At 37.4% G+C, this 17,422-nt stretch overlaps 2 protein-coding genes across 3 annotated transcripts in view; one reads left to right on the top strand and one right to left on the bottom strand.

Moving 5' to 3' along the window:
• LOC307271279 (Na(+)/H(+) exchange regulatory cofactor NHE-RF3-like) overlaps window positions 1-3,706 on the top strand; it is a gene marked incomplete at both ends in the record, with an annotated part of 47,973 nt that extends 44,267 nt beyond the window's left edge. Inside the window, 3 exons of the mRNA XM_080053688.1 lie at window positions 88-295; window positions 3,246-3,442; window positions 3,527-3,706. Coding sequence (XP_079909814.1) covers window positions 88-295; window positions 3,246-3,442; window positions 3,527-3,706 — 585 coding nt within the window. The remainder of the gene's footprint in view (window positions 1-87; window positions 296-3,245; window positions 3,443-3,526) is intronic.
• A 3,062-nt stretch (window positions 3,707-6,768) lies between these two features.
• nlk2 (nemo-like kinase, type 2) overlaps window positions 6,769-17,422 on the bottom strand; it is a 130,497-nt gene continuing 119,843 nt past the window's right edge. Inside the window, exons 9-10 of one of the 2 annotated variants that reach the window (XM_080024711.1) lie at window positions 15,348-15,441; window positions 6,769-11,398 (exon numbers count right to left, since the gene is read on the bottom strand). In XM_080024711.1, coding sequence (XP_079880837.1) covers window positions 11,199-11,398; window positions 15,348-15,441 — 294 coding nt within the window. In that variant the 3' untranslated portion in view covers window positions 6,769-11,198. The remainder of the gene's footprint in view (window positions 11,399-15,347; window positions 15,442-17,422) is intronic. The other variant, XM_080024710.1, reaches the window with a different exon arrangement.

Here is a 17,422-nt window from a genome sequence, read left to right as displayed (position 1 = left end):
CTTTTTTTCTTTTTTTTTTTTACATTTTGCGTCAATGTTACATTTAAGCTCTTACATGTGTGATTTCCTTCGCTCTGTTTTTTTCAGCTGAAGAAGAGTGTGGGCTTTGTGATGCTGCTGGTCATTGACAGTCACAGTGAGTGTTCCTATGTGAGGAGGAAGATGCCCATCCTGCCCTGTCTGGCTCAATGTTGCGGTCTCCCTCACACTGCTAAGACCATATCTTTGGTCAAAGGACCGGATGGATACGGCTTCCTGTTGAGACAAGAGAAGCTGGCAGGCACTCGACGGATAGGTGAGAGACAAACACTGATGGACACATAGGCGGTTTTACGGGGAGTGCATGCGGTGCATTTGGAACCCCTTGTGTCCGGAAGCAAATAAATTCTACTTGTAATTTAAAAAAATAAATAAAAAAAAATATATATATAATACAGTGTAGATATTTCTATTATTAATTGTGGTTGACATTATTAAACAGATATTTAGCCTATATATTTTTTACAAACTATAAAGAATATTATCATCAAAACAGTTAGCAGTGATTCTTGAGAAGTTGGACAAAACAGGGTGCAATGTTGAAAAAATACAAACTATGTTTCTGCAAATTAAATTACATGTATGTATCCAAAATATACTAAGCTACTGAGCTAAGCTTTGACACAACCTCCCAGCTTTAGTTTTTTTTACCGTCATTGGCTTATCACCACCGTCAGATGTCAACTCTGTCAGATTTCCTGTCTGACGGTGTTGACATATTTAACATTTCTTAAACATAACAAATGGAATTTATCTATTAGCCATTTGTTTTTTCTGTTGATGTTAGGTGCTAGTATGAACTACTTCAGGAAAATAAAATTATCAAAAAATTTAAAATAACTTCTTCAGAAATTGTAAGTCGGTGTTGACATATCATGGTTGTGACACAGGACTTTCAAGATTCGGAACGTAAAACATTCTAAAACTACAACACTTATCAGAGCCTGTCTGCCTCTAATGTACTGTGCAGTGGTAGAATTTGACAAGAGGTCCTTCAAAGTGACAGCTGCCCCTTATTTTGCCTGATTTTATTACATTTTACATAATGAAATGTCTGACGGTGTTGATTTACAGTTAAGTGGTCACACCACTTAGAATCCTTATAAAACATGAATGTGTTGTAGAAAAACTGTTTTTATTGATATGAGAGATTATTTAGTGTTGCTTTTGATGAAAAAAACTATTTTTAATCATTAAAATAAATTTTTAATAGGTTTAATTGCATATGAAAGATTGAAACCTTCTCTGAGGACACACTGTTTTGGACATCGTGAGAAGATAACAAGTGTCATATATTTGACATAATAATGATAACATTAAATTTAAGGGGATATTTGTGCTCCAGACATTATATTCTTAATCCCTAATAACATCTACAATTTTACATATTTTTAGTTTTAAACATAACTGCAGTTACATATGGAAGACAGCCTTTTGTCCCGGTTCTCAAGAATAGTTAGATTTGTGCCTAGTGCCTACCATTGATTTTAAAATGCGGGTTACTTGCAACAGGCAGAGAGGCCAAAACAATTTAATCAAAGCACATAAGGGGGCTTAAACCAGGTGCTAAAACCACCTATGGATGGACAACAATCACACAGACACACAACCTACACACTCGCCTAGTAAGACGCAGCTCTCAATGTTCTAAAGACAAATGCTGCAGTTTAAACCTGATATGAAACATATGATATGTAGATTACATAGATATATAACAAAAATGTCTTTAAGTCATTTGACAATGTGTGTCATATACAAAAGTAACTTGATACAAAGTATTTAAAGTGTAACTAAACCCCCAAACCACTTTTTTCAGCTTACAACCAATTTATATGCAAATTCAGTAGTGTTGTTGATTGTCCCAGGTCAAATTCTCCACATTTTAATCCAAAGTATTATGTTTATTCAACATTGTATGGTATAAATCTGCCTCGAGACTGCCTGTTCTAGTGGAAACATGGGTACTCGAACAAATTTTTCCATTGGCTGATCTAGTTTGAGCAAACATATTATTGATTTCAGAAGTAACATTTTTGTAGAGGTGCACCAGCGCCAACTGCTTATTTTGCTGTGATCAGTAACACCAGTGGACACTTTATGTATGAGAAACACTGTCTGCAGCCATAAACTGTATTTTTTTTTAAATAGCACTGAAGTTAGTGCTAATACAAACTGAAAAGTTCCTGCCGATGCAGCTACCCTTCAAAAGCATTTAACTGGTGAAATGTGAGCTGACTTTTATTTTGAAATAGGGATCCTGACAGGAACAGGAATGTAGGTAGCGCTTCACTAGCAGCTAATGCTAGCAACAGCAGCAGCAGCACCATGTCTTCAGTGTTGTGTTGAGTTCTACCGATGGACCTAATAAAAGATAGTTCTACCCTTTTCACCAATGCATTGGACAGTATGAGGACCCAGCCATGGAATGTAAATAAAGGTCCCAGCTCATAAACTAGAGGTGGTAACGCTAACGTTACAAAACTTAACTAACGCGCTGCAGGCAGCCAGTCGACACTGAAGTCTGAATAAGCTGGGGTGAAACAACTACTCCCAAAACATTCACAACAACCTATTTAATTTAGCCTAAATTGTACAAATACTTATAGGCTACTGAATATAAAAGGTAATTTGTTTTATGATATGTTTTATAGTATGCTTTTAAATTAAAAAAATAACTTCCAAGAATGTTTCAATGCCTACTGTAGAGATGGACAAGATTAACTTTATTATAGGGAGGCTATGCTGCGTAAAATTGATGTACAGTATATAGGCTACAAATGTTGTGTAACAAATCAATGCAGCTCATTATACTTAAAGCTGGGGTGGAGGATCTGGGGAGAAAATGGCAGTTGGGATAGAGATTCGAATCCAAATACCTCAACCGCTCCACGTGTTCTCTTTGGCCCCTCCCCTATGGTCCCTCCCTGACACACTCTACACCAACAAAGTTGTGCCAAAGTGAATGGACAGTCCCAACAGCCAATAAGAACAGAGAATCGGAGCGTCGCTCTGATTTGTCAAAGTGTACAGCTCATGTTCATTTTGACCAATCAGAAATCACATACCCCAGCTTTAACATGATGCCCATCATCTTCAAAAACAGAACTGATCAGTTAATACGATTTCAAGTTTATCTGGAGTTGGGTGCATACAACTAGCCTACATGAACTTGTTTTTCTTGCATATCTCTACCTTCTGTGACCCAGTTCACGTGCTAAGAGAGGTGGATGTTGGGAGCCCAGCTGAGGGGGCAGGGATGGAGGATGGAGATCTGCTGCTAGCTGTCAATGGGGAACCTGTAGAGTCTATGGAGCATGAGGACATTGTCAAAATAATTAGACATAGTGGTGATAAAGTCATCCTCACCTCTATATCAATACCAGGAAGAGACTTTTACAGAGAGGTAAGCAGTTATATCAATGTGTTCCACAAAACTAAAGCTGGATTTAGGACTGGCCTTTAACTGCCTTCTGTTGTTTTCCTGCAGTTAGGCATGTCTCCCTTGTTGTTCTTTGACCATCCACTCTGGGATGCCATGCAACAGCACACTGGGTCCCTGTGTACTGAGAATCAGAGGGAAACTGGAACCAAACCAGATGGAGATGGACTTGTGACCGATCCTACCTTTTATGTTCACGACTCTGGTTTCCTACTTCAGGAACTTTAAGCACACAGGTATAATCCTACTATAAATTCTACTGTCAATACTGTATCCATTCCAGTCCCAACCAGATAAATAGATTTATAGATTCACAAATAGAACTCTGTATGCACACAAACAAACAAAGAATCAGATTCAGACCTTGTTCTGTTTACTGAGTATGAATGGAAAACGCTTTACATTCAGTGTGTCTTTGAGGTTGATCTACTAAACGTTTGCACATAAAGATGTGTGCAAACAGGATTTCACCCACCAAAAAAAACGTTCAAGCTGATCTACTAATGATTGCTCACTGAGGATTGCGTGTCAAATAACACGTGCTGTCCATTGAGTACGTTTGCCTAATGCAAAATCAGGCGTTTCTTCCCGAGTTAACAAATTATGGGAGGAGTAGATGCAAAAAGGTTTATTAAGCTCACGCACTGTGATCTACAAAGTCTGAAAATAATTGTGGTCGTTTTAATTTAGTTTTAATTTAATACGTTTGAAAAGCAGGTGTTGCGCACAGACAGCTGGTGAGGAGGATACATAAAGGACTGTGTGGACATGTGATGTGAAGGCAGATTTATTAAAATATTTGTATTAACAGTAATATAGGCTGATCTTTTCAACAATACACCTATTAAATGATTTATTGGATGAAACCAAGCAATTCCATGTACAATCAGACATTCAGCACCCCTATAACTGGAATAGAATGACCCTTGTTCGATAAACACATTTTACGACTATTCGACTGTGAGATTGGCAGTCGAATCAGGCTCCTCACATCCAATCGTCGACTATTCGGGGGTCAGCCCAAGATGAGTTAAGGTCTTATTTATAGCCACTCACAAGAAACAGTCACACAATACCTGCCGTGCCAAGAGGCATTTCCTCGCATCTGGGTCATTCCAGCGCAATGAGCGCACTGTAACTATTTCTGCTGGCGTCTCCCACAGTAGTTTGTCTACTGTCCCGAGTCCTTAATTGATGTCAGGTGCGCACTCGAACGCACAGAATGAAGGCAAACAGGGCTTTTACACGTTGCTATTTCCAAAAGGATCTCATGTGAAACCTGTTTTATTTCTCCAAGGCTTTTTTTATAAGATATGTGTTCTTTTGTTAATCTTCTAATGTCCTGCCATATACTCTTAAATTCATCAGTCCTTGTTGTTTTACCCACAGCATGTACAGTTGTGTTCAAAATAATAGCAGTGTGTTTAAAAAAGTGAGGCAAATTCAAAATCCTTATCATAGCTTTTATTTCCAAACATGCAAATGCATTGGGGACATTGCACATTCTATTCCAAATCCAAATATGAAAATGTCAAATGTTTCTTCATCTTTACAGAAAGTGAAGAAAAAGGAATATTAGACTGTTAAAAAAATAGCAGTGTCTGCATTTTTCTTTACAACTCAAACATTTACTGTATCAACTGATAAATGCATGAAGATTTAGCTTTCCTATGAATCACTGAACTAGTTGTATAACCTCCATTTCTGAGAACTGCTTCACATCTGTGTTGCATGCAGTCGACCAACTTATGGCACCTGTGAACAGGTGTTTCAGCCCAGGACGATTGGACTACATTCCACAATTCCTCTGCATTTCTTGGTTTTGCCTCAAAAACAGCATTTTTGATGTCACCACATAGGGTTTCTATTGGATTAAGGTCCAGGGATTGGGCTGGCCACACATACAATTAATCTTGTTGGTCTGGAACCAAGATCTTGTTCCCTTACTGGTGTGTTTGGGGTTGTTGACTTGTTGGAACACCCATTTCAAGGGCATTTCCTCTTCAGCATAAGGCAACATGACCTCTTCAAGTATTCTAATGTAACCAAACTGATCCATGATCCATGGTATGCGATAAATAGACCCGACACCATAGTATGAGAAACAGCCCCATAACATGATGTCTGTGCCACCATGCTTCACTGTCTTCAAAGTGTACCGTGGCTTGAATTCAGTGTTTGGGGGTCGTCTGACAAACTGTCTGCGGCCCCCATTCAAGCCACAGTACACTTTGAAGACAGTGAAGCATGGTGGCATGCGCCCGATTTCACTTGTGAATTTACTCTAAGTTGATCAATGGCCACAAATGAAGTTTTTTTTTAATGCTGCTGCAATTTAGCACTCTTTATTTTGGATCTTAGTAGATCAACCCCCTTGTGTGTAACAGGCAGCAAAATTCAAACTATAATAGGCCAATGTGAAAATAATAAACTAAGTGAGATTCAGAAAATCATTATCATAACATGGTGACTTAACATTATGATTGAATGCCACATTCAGCAGACAAAGGAAGAGGGGCTCAGACTGAGGGGAAACCAGCCCTGTGTAACTATCGTCTAGGACAACACACGTTTTGGCACTCCAACTCTTTTGACATCACATGACCTTTCTAACACTGGATCTCCACCTGTACGTTTTGATTCACATTTATTTGTCAATTATATACAAATGGCCAAATATTTTACTGATTGATACTGCATTTTAAAATGCCTTTTTTAATGGTCTTTATTTAAGTATTGGACGTGTGATGATTTTTCTATTTGTGTGTGTGTGTGCGCTTTCCATGATAATGGTTTGACAAAAGAAATGCACACAAATCCTTAATAAAATCCTATTTTCTTTTATACATACCTGATTTTTTGATGGATGTTTTATTTGCATCCTTACTAGACAGAGCTCTGATGTTCAAATGTACACTATATTAGACAAATTAACTGTAGATAGAAATATGAAGTGACAATGAAAAATCTTCTTTTTTTTTCATTCTAATTTAAAAATCAATTGGAAAACGTAAAATTCTTGGTGAGAGTGAGTTGCATGTGTGGGTGGGAAAAAGATAAATAAAAACTTTTCATGTATAGGCTGTTGTCTCCTGGAGTAAATGTAACATTTAGAATTTTTCACCTCACAGTGTGGTTGTGCTTTCTGTGGTCTTCAGTTTTTGCATCATGAGACGAGAGAGAAGTATGGACAACAGGTTTTGGTATCCTTTTAAACATTTAATGTTTTCTCCATTATTTTCCAGATGTAACCTTCTGGGTAAAAACTTTACACTTTCTCAAATGGCTGTAAATAAACTAAATACCCAGTCCTTATCCTGGATTAACAGTGCTAGGATTCAAGAGTTTGATACATACATGTACTGTATATACTGCACGTTTTATTCAAATTACAATTCATCTGATTAAAACATGGGTTGCTGTTAGTCTCTAACACAAGTCTGTCAGTTTTTACTCTACAATTTTCCAAAGTGAGCATAATTTTTCTCATCAAGTTCTACATTCCAACAGAAAGTAAAACATAGAAAACTACTATACATCAACACAAAGACATCATACAGGCCATGGAGAGGGAGAGTGACGGCTTCTACCACTGCTAGCTGTATTCATTCCTGAGAACATTTCAGTTTCCAATAGACAAACACAGCATTGGTCACACCAGATACTGACTGGTTCTGAGTCCCCAGACCCACAATAAAGCAAAAAAAATGCACATTTCAGAGTGGCCTTTTATTGTGGACAGTCTAAGGTACACCTGTGCACTAATCATGATGTCAGATCAGCATCTTGATGTGGCACACCTGTGAGGTGGGATGGATTATCTCAGCAAAGCAGAAGTGCTCACTATCACACATTTAAACAGATTTGTGAACAATGTTTGAGAGAAATGGTACAATTGTGTATCTGGAATGAATTTTAGATCTTTAAGTCCATCTCATGAAAAATGGGAGCAAAAACAAAAGTGTTGCGTTTATATTTTTGTTGAGTAAATTAAGTAAGGGATCTGTACTGGATTCTTATTTGATTAAATGTGATTGATTGTACCCCAACAATACATCATACAGCCTGCGCAGGGAAGAGGAATAAAACAGTGTTGTAAAGAGTGTAAAAGAAGAATATAGTTTGTTACCTGAAACTAGGAAAATTAACTTTGTATCAAATCGAGTCTTTGAAAATGAGCGTTGAAGTCAGCCACCCTGGTGTAAGCAGTGACTCTCACTCCCCATAAGGTACTATCCTAGAGTGACAATTGGCTAACAGTCAGGGAACCCTTGGCTTGGTAGGAATTTATAAGACAAACATCTGAGGATTTAAAATTTCAGATGATGCAACACATTTGGATAGTGCAAGGAAAGGTCTGCAGGGAGTGTGTGTGTGTGTGTTGGGGAGGGGGGCAGTAGATTTTCATTACAGTATAAAAGCTTGAATAGACATTCAAGTGTTTTCAATTCAAAAGCCAAGCCAAGTTATTAAGCTCAAGAGGTAGAGACCAACACGGTGAATCCTTTATATACATATTCACAGTTCTTCTGTGATGAAATAATGCACAACAATAAGAAACATAACAATAAAAAAAGGCTTCACCTTGGACATATCTACAACTCTGCTGTACACACAAGACACAGTTGACATCACTGTGTCTTCGTCAATCCTTATAAGATTTGTTGTCCTCTACGGATCCTAGTTGCAAGGGTATAAATCAAGAAAATATATACATTTGTATGCAAAATTTAAAATTAAAATTAACTTCACAGCCTTAGAAATGTGCAGGCTTATACAATTTCTATACAGTGTTATTTTTTGTTTGGTGTGTAGATGTACTTCTCTATTTAAATACATAATCATACTTTCAGGTGTGAGAGGAATGCATGCCATAGGACACAAGAACAGGAATAGAAAACAATTCTAAAAAATATATTAAATCATTTACTTAAAAGCTCTTTTTTTCTTGGAGACAGTGTATCTGTATGAGGAGGATCAGGGGCACACTGGATTATTTATTAGACAAAAAAGAAGAAAAACACAAAAAAAACATGCCATCCTCTAGAAATCAATCATATGCTACTTTTTTCCATCCTATGGTGAGTTGCTTATATGAATTACATGATGAAAAAGTTGGTCAATTATTTGACGAAGTACATTCAAGTAGACAGAAAAAGAATGAGCAGCCTCAAATCTTAATATTGCTGCTTTAACTGCTTCTTTACCTCTGTATGTTTTTGTTTCATTTTTATATTTTTTCACAACGTACTGGGTTTCTTCCAAATCTGGCTCTGGTTATCTGGCTACTATCCCTTGTCACTTATGAAAACAAGTGTAGCCTCAGCTTTACAACTGATAGAATAATAAAAGCACTCAGGCTACCACTTTAAAAGAGCCATTGTCACAATTTTTTTTAAAGATTAGACCTGGTATAATATACTGTAAGATTATTTACAGTTAAGTTATTTTTATTAGTCAATTTACAAGAGGCACATTGAAGTTTGTCTTTTCGAATATCCCCTCTCAAGTTACCACACTTCGGAGGCGGTCAGAGTGCAGGGTTAGCCATATTACAGCGCCCCTGGAGCAGTTTTGGGACACAATTGTAGAGATGATGGGCACCGTACATGTAATAGCAGCCACCACTAGTTTTACAAGTAACACCCTCCTGTCCGGTGCCGGGGATCGAACCAGAGACCTTCTGGTTACTACTACTGGTTGGCCCCCAGTTATAAATTGGTCCAAAGTTAGATTTTGTATATTCAAAATATCTGCACTGATTGGAGTAGTCTGGTCATTGTGTGAAAATCAACATGTCGTCAGGAAGGTTTGCTTTACCATCAGAGTATCCATTTAACAAACTAGGCTACATGGCAGTTTTTAAAAAATATGGAAGAAGATAAACTGAGCCCATGACCTAGCTATTTTTCCTGTAATATTGATCATATTGACTTACTTATTTTTGTCTTAATATTTTTTTATTATATATTGATAAAAAAGACCTTGATCAACAAAAGATCAGCCAGTTCAATCTAGAACTAAACAATAACTTGATAAGCAAAGCTTAGTTGAACAAAGAGTCATGTACAGTATGTGCACGGAAGGTCAAGGAATTACATGGCCCTGCAAGAACGAATACACATTGGCCACGCTTCAAAAATAAGAACCAGACTGTGAATTTTTTTTTTTTTATGTAACACTAGAAAGGTCAAAGGCTATAGAGGTTTTTCATTTGAGTTCTATGTTGAGAGAGGAAGTCAAGCATAGGTCATGGGGAACACTAGAAGCTGACATTTTTCAGGAATCTTTATACACTTTGTTGTTTTCAGTTTGGCTGAGTGGGTGAATACTGCAGTTACCTGACTGTACAAGCAGTGACATCAGGAGACACACAGCTAAACAGCACAGATTCTTTCATGAAACTTTTTTTAAAGTTATGCTTACATTCCTGTTTAGCAATAAACTAGTATACTAAACTATATAAGCAGAAGCTACAGGAGGGGGAGCAAAATCGCACTGTAGAATTTCCTGTACAATAAGTGCATTTAGGATTTCTAAAGTCTTGTTTGGGAGCAGGGCATAGTATGACATTTTAGTTTAATTGTTACTCATGTAACATGCATAAAGTGAACATTATGCATGTTCACTTACCTTCGAGACCGAATAATCTCAACAACTAAAAACCAATTGCTTAACAACCAAAGCAGATTCCTTTTTAAATTCAGCACAACTGTACAGTATGCTATAGTCTAATGGCTGTTTAAGGATTTAACATCATTACATATATTTTGGAGCCTCATGTATAAACGTTTGCAAACAAGTATCACTGAAAACATGCGCAAAATAGCAGAAAACATGCATGGGTTTAGTTTCTCTCATACATGTATGGTATACTGTACATATCTTTAAAATTTTACAAATATAATGTCGAAACAATACTTACACTTATGTAGGTACATACAGTATGTCCCCTTGTTAAGTTGACAAACATTGGTTGAATTGTGTATAATCATGACGACAACCAGAAATTGCTGAAATGTCCAAGCCTAAAATTTAGATCAATTCTATTTATAATTATAATAAATATAATATAATTATAGTTATTATAATTATGCTTATATAATATGTTCAGTCAGATCATATATTACAAATTGCAAACCTTGGAAATCAGTAGGGTGTATGCATCATTTATACATGAGGCTCTTGATCTTTGGGAAACTAATTGTTGTGTAAGTACAAACCATGGCCAAATATGCAGGAGGACAAAGGGGAATATACTGTAGATGCCAATAATAATTATTTTGAATAAGTTTAAAAAAAGCAATGTGTTGGAAAACATGTTCTTATCAGTTGGAATAACGTTGAGCCTACCAACCCAATTACAATCGATTGTCTAATAAGAAGCAAGTTGAACTGAATGTACCAGTGCAGAGGCGAGGTGGGTGTAATGATGAAGAATGGCCTGATTGTATGGGAAAATTTGTCATTTGTCTAGCCTATACATTTGACATTTTTAAATAGACATCTTTTGTAAATCATTCGTATTTATATAGCAAAAGAAATGCACTTCATTATGATGCAATAACGGTTTATTATTATTTACCTGAAAGTGACCAGATGGGTTTGTTTAAAACACTTACAATTTGGTCTACAGAGCATTTGTCTCATTCTTTTGCATACCAAACCCATCTAATACACCCCCATAAAGCAACATTCAGTGGATTTCTCTTCATTTGATTCATATCTCAGCATTAAACACAGCACACCTGCGAGTCCTGCTCTCCAGTGAAAACGCTACACAGATGATAGAAGACGTTGAGACACATTCTTGTTCCCAGATTAGCAGCTTGGCAGTTGGTAAAGATGACAACCCACTACTGCAGCTATTCCCACACCAGTGGAGATGGAGGCATTTCAGAGGGCTGAGCCACTGTGGAACTGTTCAAAGGGAGTGCTGGAAGTTAGTACTAACTAACCACGTGTCGATCAGCTACAGTTGTTTGTTAATGGCTAAAGGTATATTTAGGGTAAATTATGTTGTAGTCCACAAATGTTAAAAAATATGTTTTTAAGATATGTCTGTGCTTGTATACTTGTTTGTATACACACTGATACTGTGTATACAAACAAGTATACAAGCACACAAATAACTCGTACAAAGACATTGTGTGGTGGATATCCGTCTATCTCTGTTTATATACGTATAAAATAAAGTGGTGGCCAAAATTATTAGAATGCTTAGGTTTGTTGTTGTTTTTGTTGAATTGGCCACTGAACATAAAACAAATGAAATATATAAAGTCATCACTATGCTAGCCTGGTCCTACCAGACCAGTTGACCATCGTACTTACACTGTGTGCAAAAATTTTAGGCAAGTTGTATTTTTGAGGATTAATTTTATTTTTGAACAACTACAGTGCTCTCTGTCAATCCAAAATGTTAAAGAACCTAAACCTGAATGTTTACGAAAGTAAAAGTGAGGTTTTGTCTTTCTTACGAGAATATATATATGTTTTGCTATTATTAGGCAACTATTAGTATGCAGAATTATTCTGCAAATAAATAAAGAAACTAAAACTTTCCCATCTCACTTGTTTATTTTCATTTGTTAAAGTGAGAATAATAAAACAACTCAATTTACAAATAAAAATCCGACATGTAAAAAAGAAAATCAGTGACCAATATAGCCACCCTTCTTTTCAATAACTGTCACAAGCCTTCCATTCATGGAGTCTCAGTTTCTTGATCTGTTGACGATCAACTTTTTGTGCAGCAGCAACCACGGCAGCAACCACAACCACAGAAGTGTACTGATTTCTTTCACTGTAAATATCCCGTTTAAGCAGGGCCCACAGGTTCTCAATAGGGTTTAAGTCAGGTGAGGAAGGGGGTCAATGTCATTATTTTTTCATCCTTAAGGCCTTTACTGGCTAGCCATGCAATTGAGTACTTCGATGCATGTGATGGAGCATTGTCCTGCATAAAAATCATGGTCTTCTTGAAACATGCAAACATTTTCCTGTACCACTGCTTGAAGAAAGTATCTTCTAGAAAAAGCTAGTTGGACCTTTTCGGGTTGAAGATGGCCTCAAAATCAACTCCCAAACTTACTGCCAGTTTCTAGAAGATACTTTCTTAAAGCAGTGGTACAGGAAAAAGTCTGCATCTTTCAAGTAGACCATGATTTTTATGCAGGACAATGCTCTATCACATGCATCGAAGTACTCAATTGCATGGCTAGCCAGTAAAGGCCTTAAGGATGAAAAAATAATGACGTGTTTTTCTGCCCTGCATTCGGCTCCATCCATCTTCCTATCAACTCTGACCAGCTTCCCTTTCCATGCTGGAAAAAAAGGACCCCCAAAGCATGATGCTGCCACCACCATGTTTCACAGTTGGGATGGTGTGTATAGGGTGATGTGTAGTGCGAGTTTTCCGCCACATTGCATTTTGCATTTAGGCCAAAGACTTCACGTTTGGTCTCATCTGAATATGCTGTGTCCCCCTAATGGTTTGTGGCAAGGGTTGGGGAAAGGTGCTCTGGTCAGATGAGACCAAAATTGAAGTTTTTGGCCATAATGCAAAATGCAATGTGTGGTGGAAAACTCACACTGTACACCACCCTAAACACACTATCCCCACTGTGAAACATGGTGGTGGCAGCAGCATGCAGAAGGCATAGGATAACATTAGTGTTGAAGTGCTCAGGTAATATGCCAGAGAGATGTGCTGCTGTAATTGCTGCAAAAGGTGGACATACCAAATATTAAAGTTAAAAGTGGATAAAAACAGTAGTACTGACTGCATATGATATCTGTTGTACTCAGAGTAAGCATCTGCATATTTCATGTACAATTTGAAATTAAATCGTGTTTTTGAGGCAAAAAAGGTCAATAGTTTCAGATTTGTCAGGTGTTCTAATAATTTTGGCCGCCACTATATATAGCCTATATACAGTATATTGGGGTTAAACAAAACACATATTCGTATCGAAATGTCAGGGTACAGGCACTTCTGGGTTGTTTGGTGGGCTGCGGCCCATAAACACATAGCGTTAATCTGGTGAATGTACAGGCTTGTTTTTTAAAAAAAGTCAGTGTTCCCATCCGATGACTGTTGAGTCTTCCCATAAATTCCCTTTAATTCCCATGGAAAGTTTCCAACTTTGACAATTCCCAGAATTTTGCAACCCTAGTTGTAGCACAAAAGCCTGCTAACCTTAACTCGCTTGTTGCTCGCAAGCTGGAACAGTTTATGCTTTTATTTGAGAATTATTTTTATTTATTGGAGAACTTCTTTTTTATACTGAAAAGTACTTATAAGCTGAAATAAGAAAAAATATTTTTATATATAGGGGAGAGTGGCCTAAGTTGTGCATTTTGGAAGTTGTGCCACCCCTTGTTTCTAGAAAACCATAGAAGAAATTGGAAATGTGAGCACATATTTAAGAAGAGCCATCCATTTGACTCATCCTGTAAAGAAGGGAGACACAAGGAATAAGATATAAGCATATCTAAGCTAAAAAAAACTGTGTTTTGCCTTTCAAAGTAAAATTTCCATGATCAAGGTTTTTTGATTATTGTGTCTGAACACTTATAGACAAGTTTGAAAACATTTGACACATGTTTTAGTGCTTTGGTATGCTGCATTTTGAGTCTATGCCAGCCCTAAATTGCTGCATCATGCTTATTATCCAAATTTCTGGGATTGGGGTGATTTGTGCCAAAGGGCCTAGGTGAGTTATAAGTAAGTAAGTAAGTAAGTAAAATGTATTTATAAAAGCACATTTATGACAGTTTGCACTGTCCAAAGTGCTGTACATAGTGCATTCAGTAGGTAAACAATGAAGGTAAAATAACAATAACCAAAATAAAAGACGTAAAGCCCATACATCCACATAAACACAGATAGTAGTGCAGAGGTAAGATAGTTAATGGGGAGGAAACATCAGGGTGTACATATGGGTTTTGAGCCTTGATTTAAAGGCAGAAATGTAGAGGGAATCACATTTGTCAGGTGGCAGTTGGTTCCACAAGCACGGAGCAACTAGTGCAAAGTACATTTCTGAGAGTTGTGCCAGTGGCATGGCTGTATACGCTGGTCACCAAAAGAAAGTGATTGTCTACAGTAGCTCAGAAGAGAGTGACATCTCAATTCCACTTAACGACACCACTGATGAGAGTTCAGATGGCCAGAAAGATGATGATGGTGACTTTGTCATTGTGAGCTTTGCAGGTAAAACCATTAGATCTGCTAGGCCTTGTTTAAGAAAATTGTCCTTCAATCTTTGTCAACTATTTACTTTATTTACTTTAAATACACCTTAAATAAGTGATTGTCTAATGGATTTGTCTTGCATTACAGTTTATGAGATATATTGCAATGGCACAATTTACCCCATGGTATTCTCTCCAACCGCACAACTTACACCACACTGGGGGCAAGTTGTGCAACAAGACAACTTTTTTTCCGAAAGCTATATTTCTTCAACAGTTTATTCCAGATCCAAAGTTTTTATTGCCAGGGATGCACAACACCCTGAAATATATGTACATATTTGAGTTGGAGACTTTACTGTCAAGGCCTTACTTTAAAGTCACTTTGAGTGATAAGTTACACAACTTAGGCCCCTCTCCCCTACCTTTTATTTGAATATGTTATGTTAATACTTATGTTAGTCATTACAAACAAGCAGTTGTTTGCATTCTCCACCTTAACTATGAACCGAACCGAACAGTGACTTCAAAGCTGACTTTTGTGTACCCCTAATAATATTTATACTGTATATAAACCTTCCTATAACTACGAAGCTGTCTGATTAACAACCTTTTGTTATGGATATTACAGAAGACTTTTCATGCTTCTATGTACTAGATAGCCTCTCACCTGATAAAGCTTTTGAAAGCAGCCGATTGAGGGTTAATGCAGAGTGGCACTCGACTTCCCTTTTGCTGATCCAAAATGAACTGATGAATGATCTCTATGAGGGAAAATGCAGACCAGAAGAGAAGGATTAGTAATCAAATTCTTACTTTGATTTCCTTCTTATTGCAACCACAATGTCACAATTTATCTCTAATATTATTTTTCACCTTGAGTAGAAGTCATATGAACTGAGTAAACTCCAATAAATGCCATAGTCTGCCTGTCACTAAGGCAAGCAGTTACGTTCTGGGCCCGGTTTCCCGATAACGTCCTCTCTTTCGCGCTACGAAGACTCATACGTTATGACTTACCAAAGTTGTTTACCTCTATAGTTGTGGTTCCCGAACGGTCTCTTAGGAGAAACACTCCTTACGTCATTCGTACACTGCTGAAATCGATTGCTCAGAGTTCGATTTTCCATTTCATGACAACACTATATTATAAAACGTATTGCAGTCTTTCCGAATAAAACATTGTTAGAAATCCTTCTTGGCCGAAACATTTATTTAACACTAGAAGCGCCAGCGTTCTCTTTATATGCTGCCTACAAATCTACCCGTGCATTTCTAGTGTAATATAAAGTCATAAATGAGTTTGTTTAATCATCATCTGTGTTTACGACCTCTTTTTATATAATCTAAGTATCTTTAAGAACACTAATCACGCTTCGTGGTGGGTCAGTAATGAAACTGAAAGTAGATATAATATCGCCTATATCAATGAAAACAGAAGGCCAAAACAGCGTCCAAATTAGCTAAAATCCTAAATACAATTAACAGTAACATGGCACACTTATTTTAAGGTAAGCTCTAATTGATTTTATTATTTGTTTTCACACGTTGACATGTTTTGAGGCGGAGGATCCCTCCGATGCTCTCTGTCCGGCTCAGCTGACAGCACCTCCGCTGTCAATTTATCCGGACGAGCCGCGGTGTGGAACACAGTGCAGCGTTTCAAGTGTTAACCATGGTCGAACATAGCCTATACTGATTTTTAAAAAAGCTATAGAAAATATAGAAACAGCAGAGGAGATTAAAATTTTAATTGTTTCAAGCAATTATTTTCTTCATGAATGACTTAAAACCATTGGTGAAACACAACACTGGCAATGTGGCAGTTCCATGCACAACGTACATGGTGGCGACTAGTGTCAGGAGCTGAAACATCACTATGGTAGAGCTAAGAAGGCTCTAAGGGCGCTCCAGACCAACCTTACTATCGTATGACGTACGAAAGAGATTCGTAGCAAAGAACATTTCGGGAAAAACGCAAAATGTTAAGTAGGAACTCTAAGTGGGGGTTACGAATGACGTAGCGTTAAGAAGGCTTTGGGAAACCGGCCCCTGACCTCCAATTGATGTGCTTAGGTGAGTTTGAATGGTTCCCAGTGGAGTCACTATTGAGCAATCTTTTTAAGGAGTGGGCCCTGCTTTGTTCGTATCGGGCATAAACAGTAATACACATACACTACCGTTCAAAAGTTTGGGGTCACTTAGAAATGTCCTTATTTTTTAAAGAAAAGCACTATTTTCTTCAATGAGGATAACATTAAATTAATCAGAAATGTAGTCTAGACATTGTTTATGTGGTAAATGACTATTCTAGCTCGAAACGGCTGATTTGTAATGGAATACCTACATAGGTACCCTTTAGAGAACAGCACAAACGGGCTCTCACCAGAGAAAAAAGAAAAGTGGGAGGCCCCGGTGCACAACTGAGCAAGAGTACAAGTACATTAGAGTCTCTAGTTTGAGAAAAAGACGCCTCACAGGTCCTCAACTGGCAGCTTCATTAAATGGTATCCACCAAACGCATGTCTCATCGTCCACAGTGAAGAGGCGACTCAGGGATACTGGCCTTCTAATCAGAGTGGCAAAGAAAAAGCCATATCTGAGACTGGCCAATAAAAGTAAAAGATTAAGATGGGCAAAATAACACAGACATTGGACAGAGGAAGACTGGAAAAAAGTGTTATGGACAGACAAATCCAAGTTTGATGTGTTTGGATCACACAGAAGAACATTTGTAAGATGCAG

Source organism: Ammodytes marinus, assembly GCF_949987685.1.
Source record: "Ammodytes marinus genome assembly, chromosome: 3".
In the NCBI taxonomy this organism is placed as follows: domain Eukaryota; kingdom Metazoa; phylum Chordata; class Actinopteri; order Uranoscopiformes; family Ammodytidae; genus Ammodytes; species Ammodytes marinus.
Note: the sequence above shows the minus strand (reverse complement) of the source record. Positions and strands in the feature narration are given on the sequence as shown.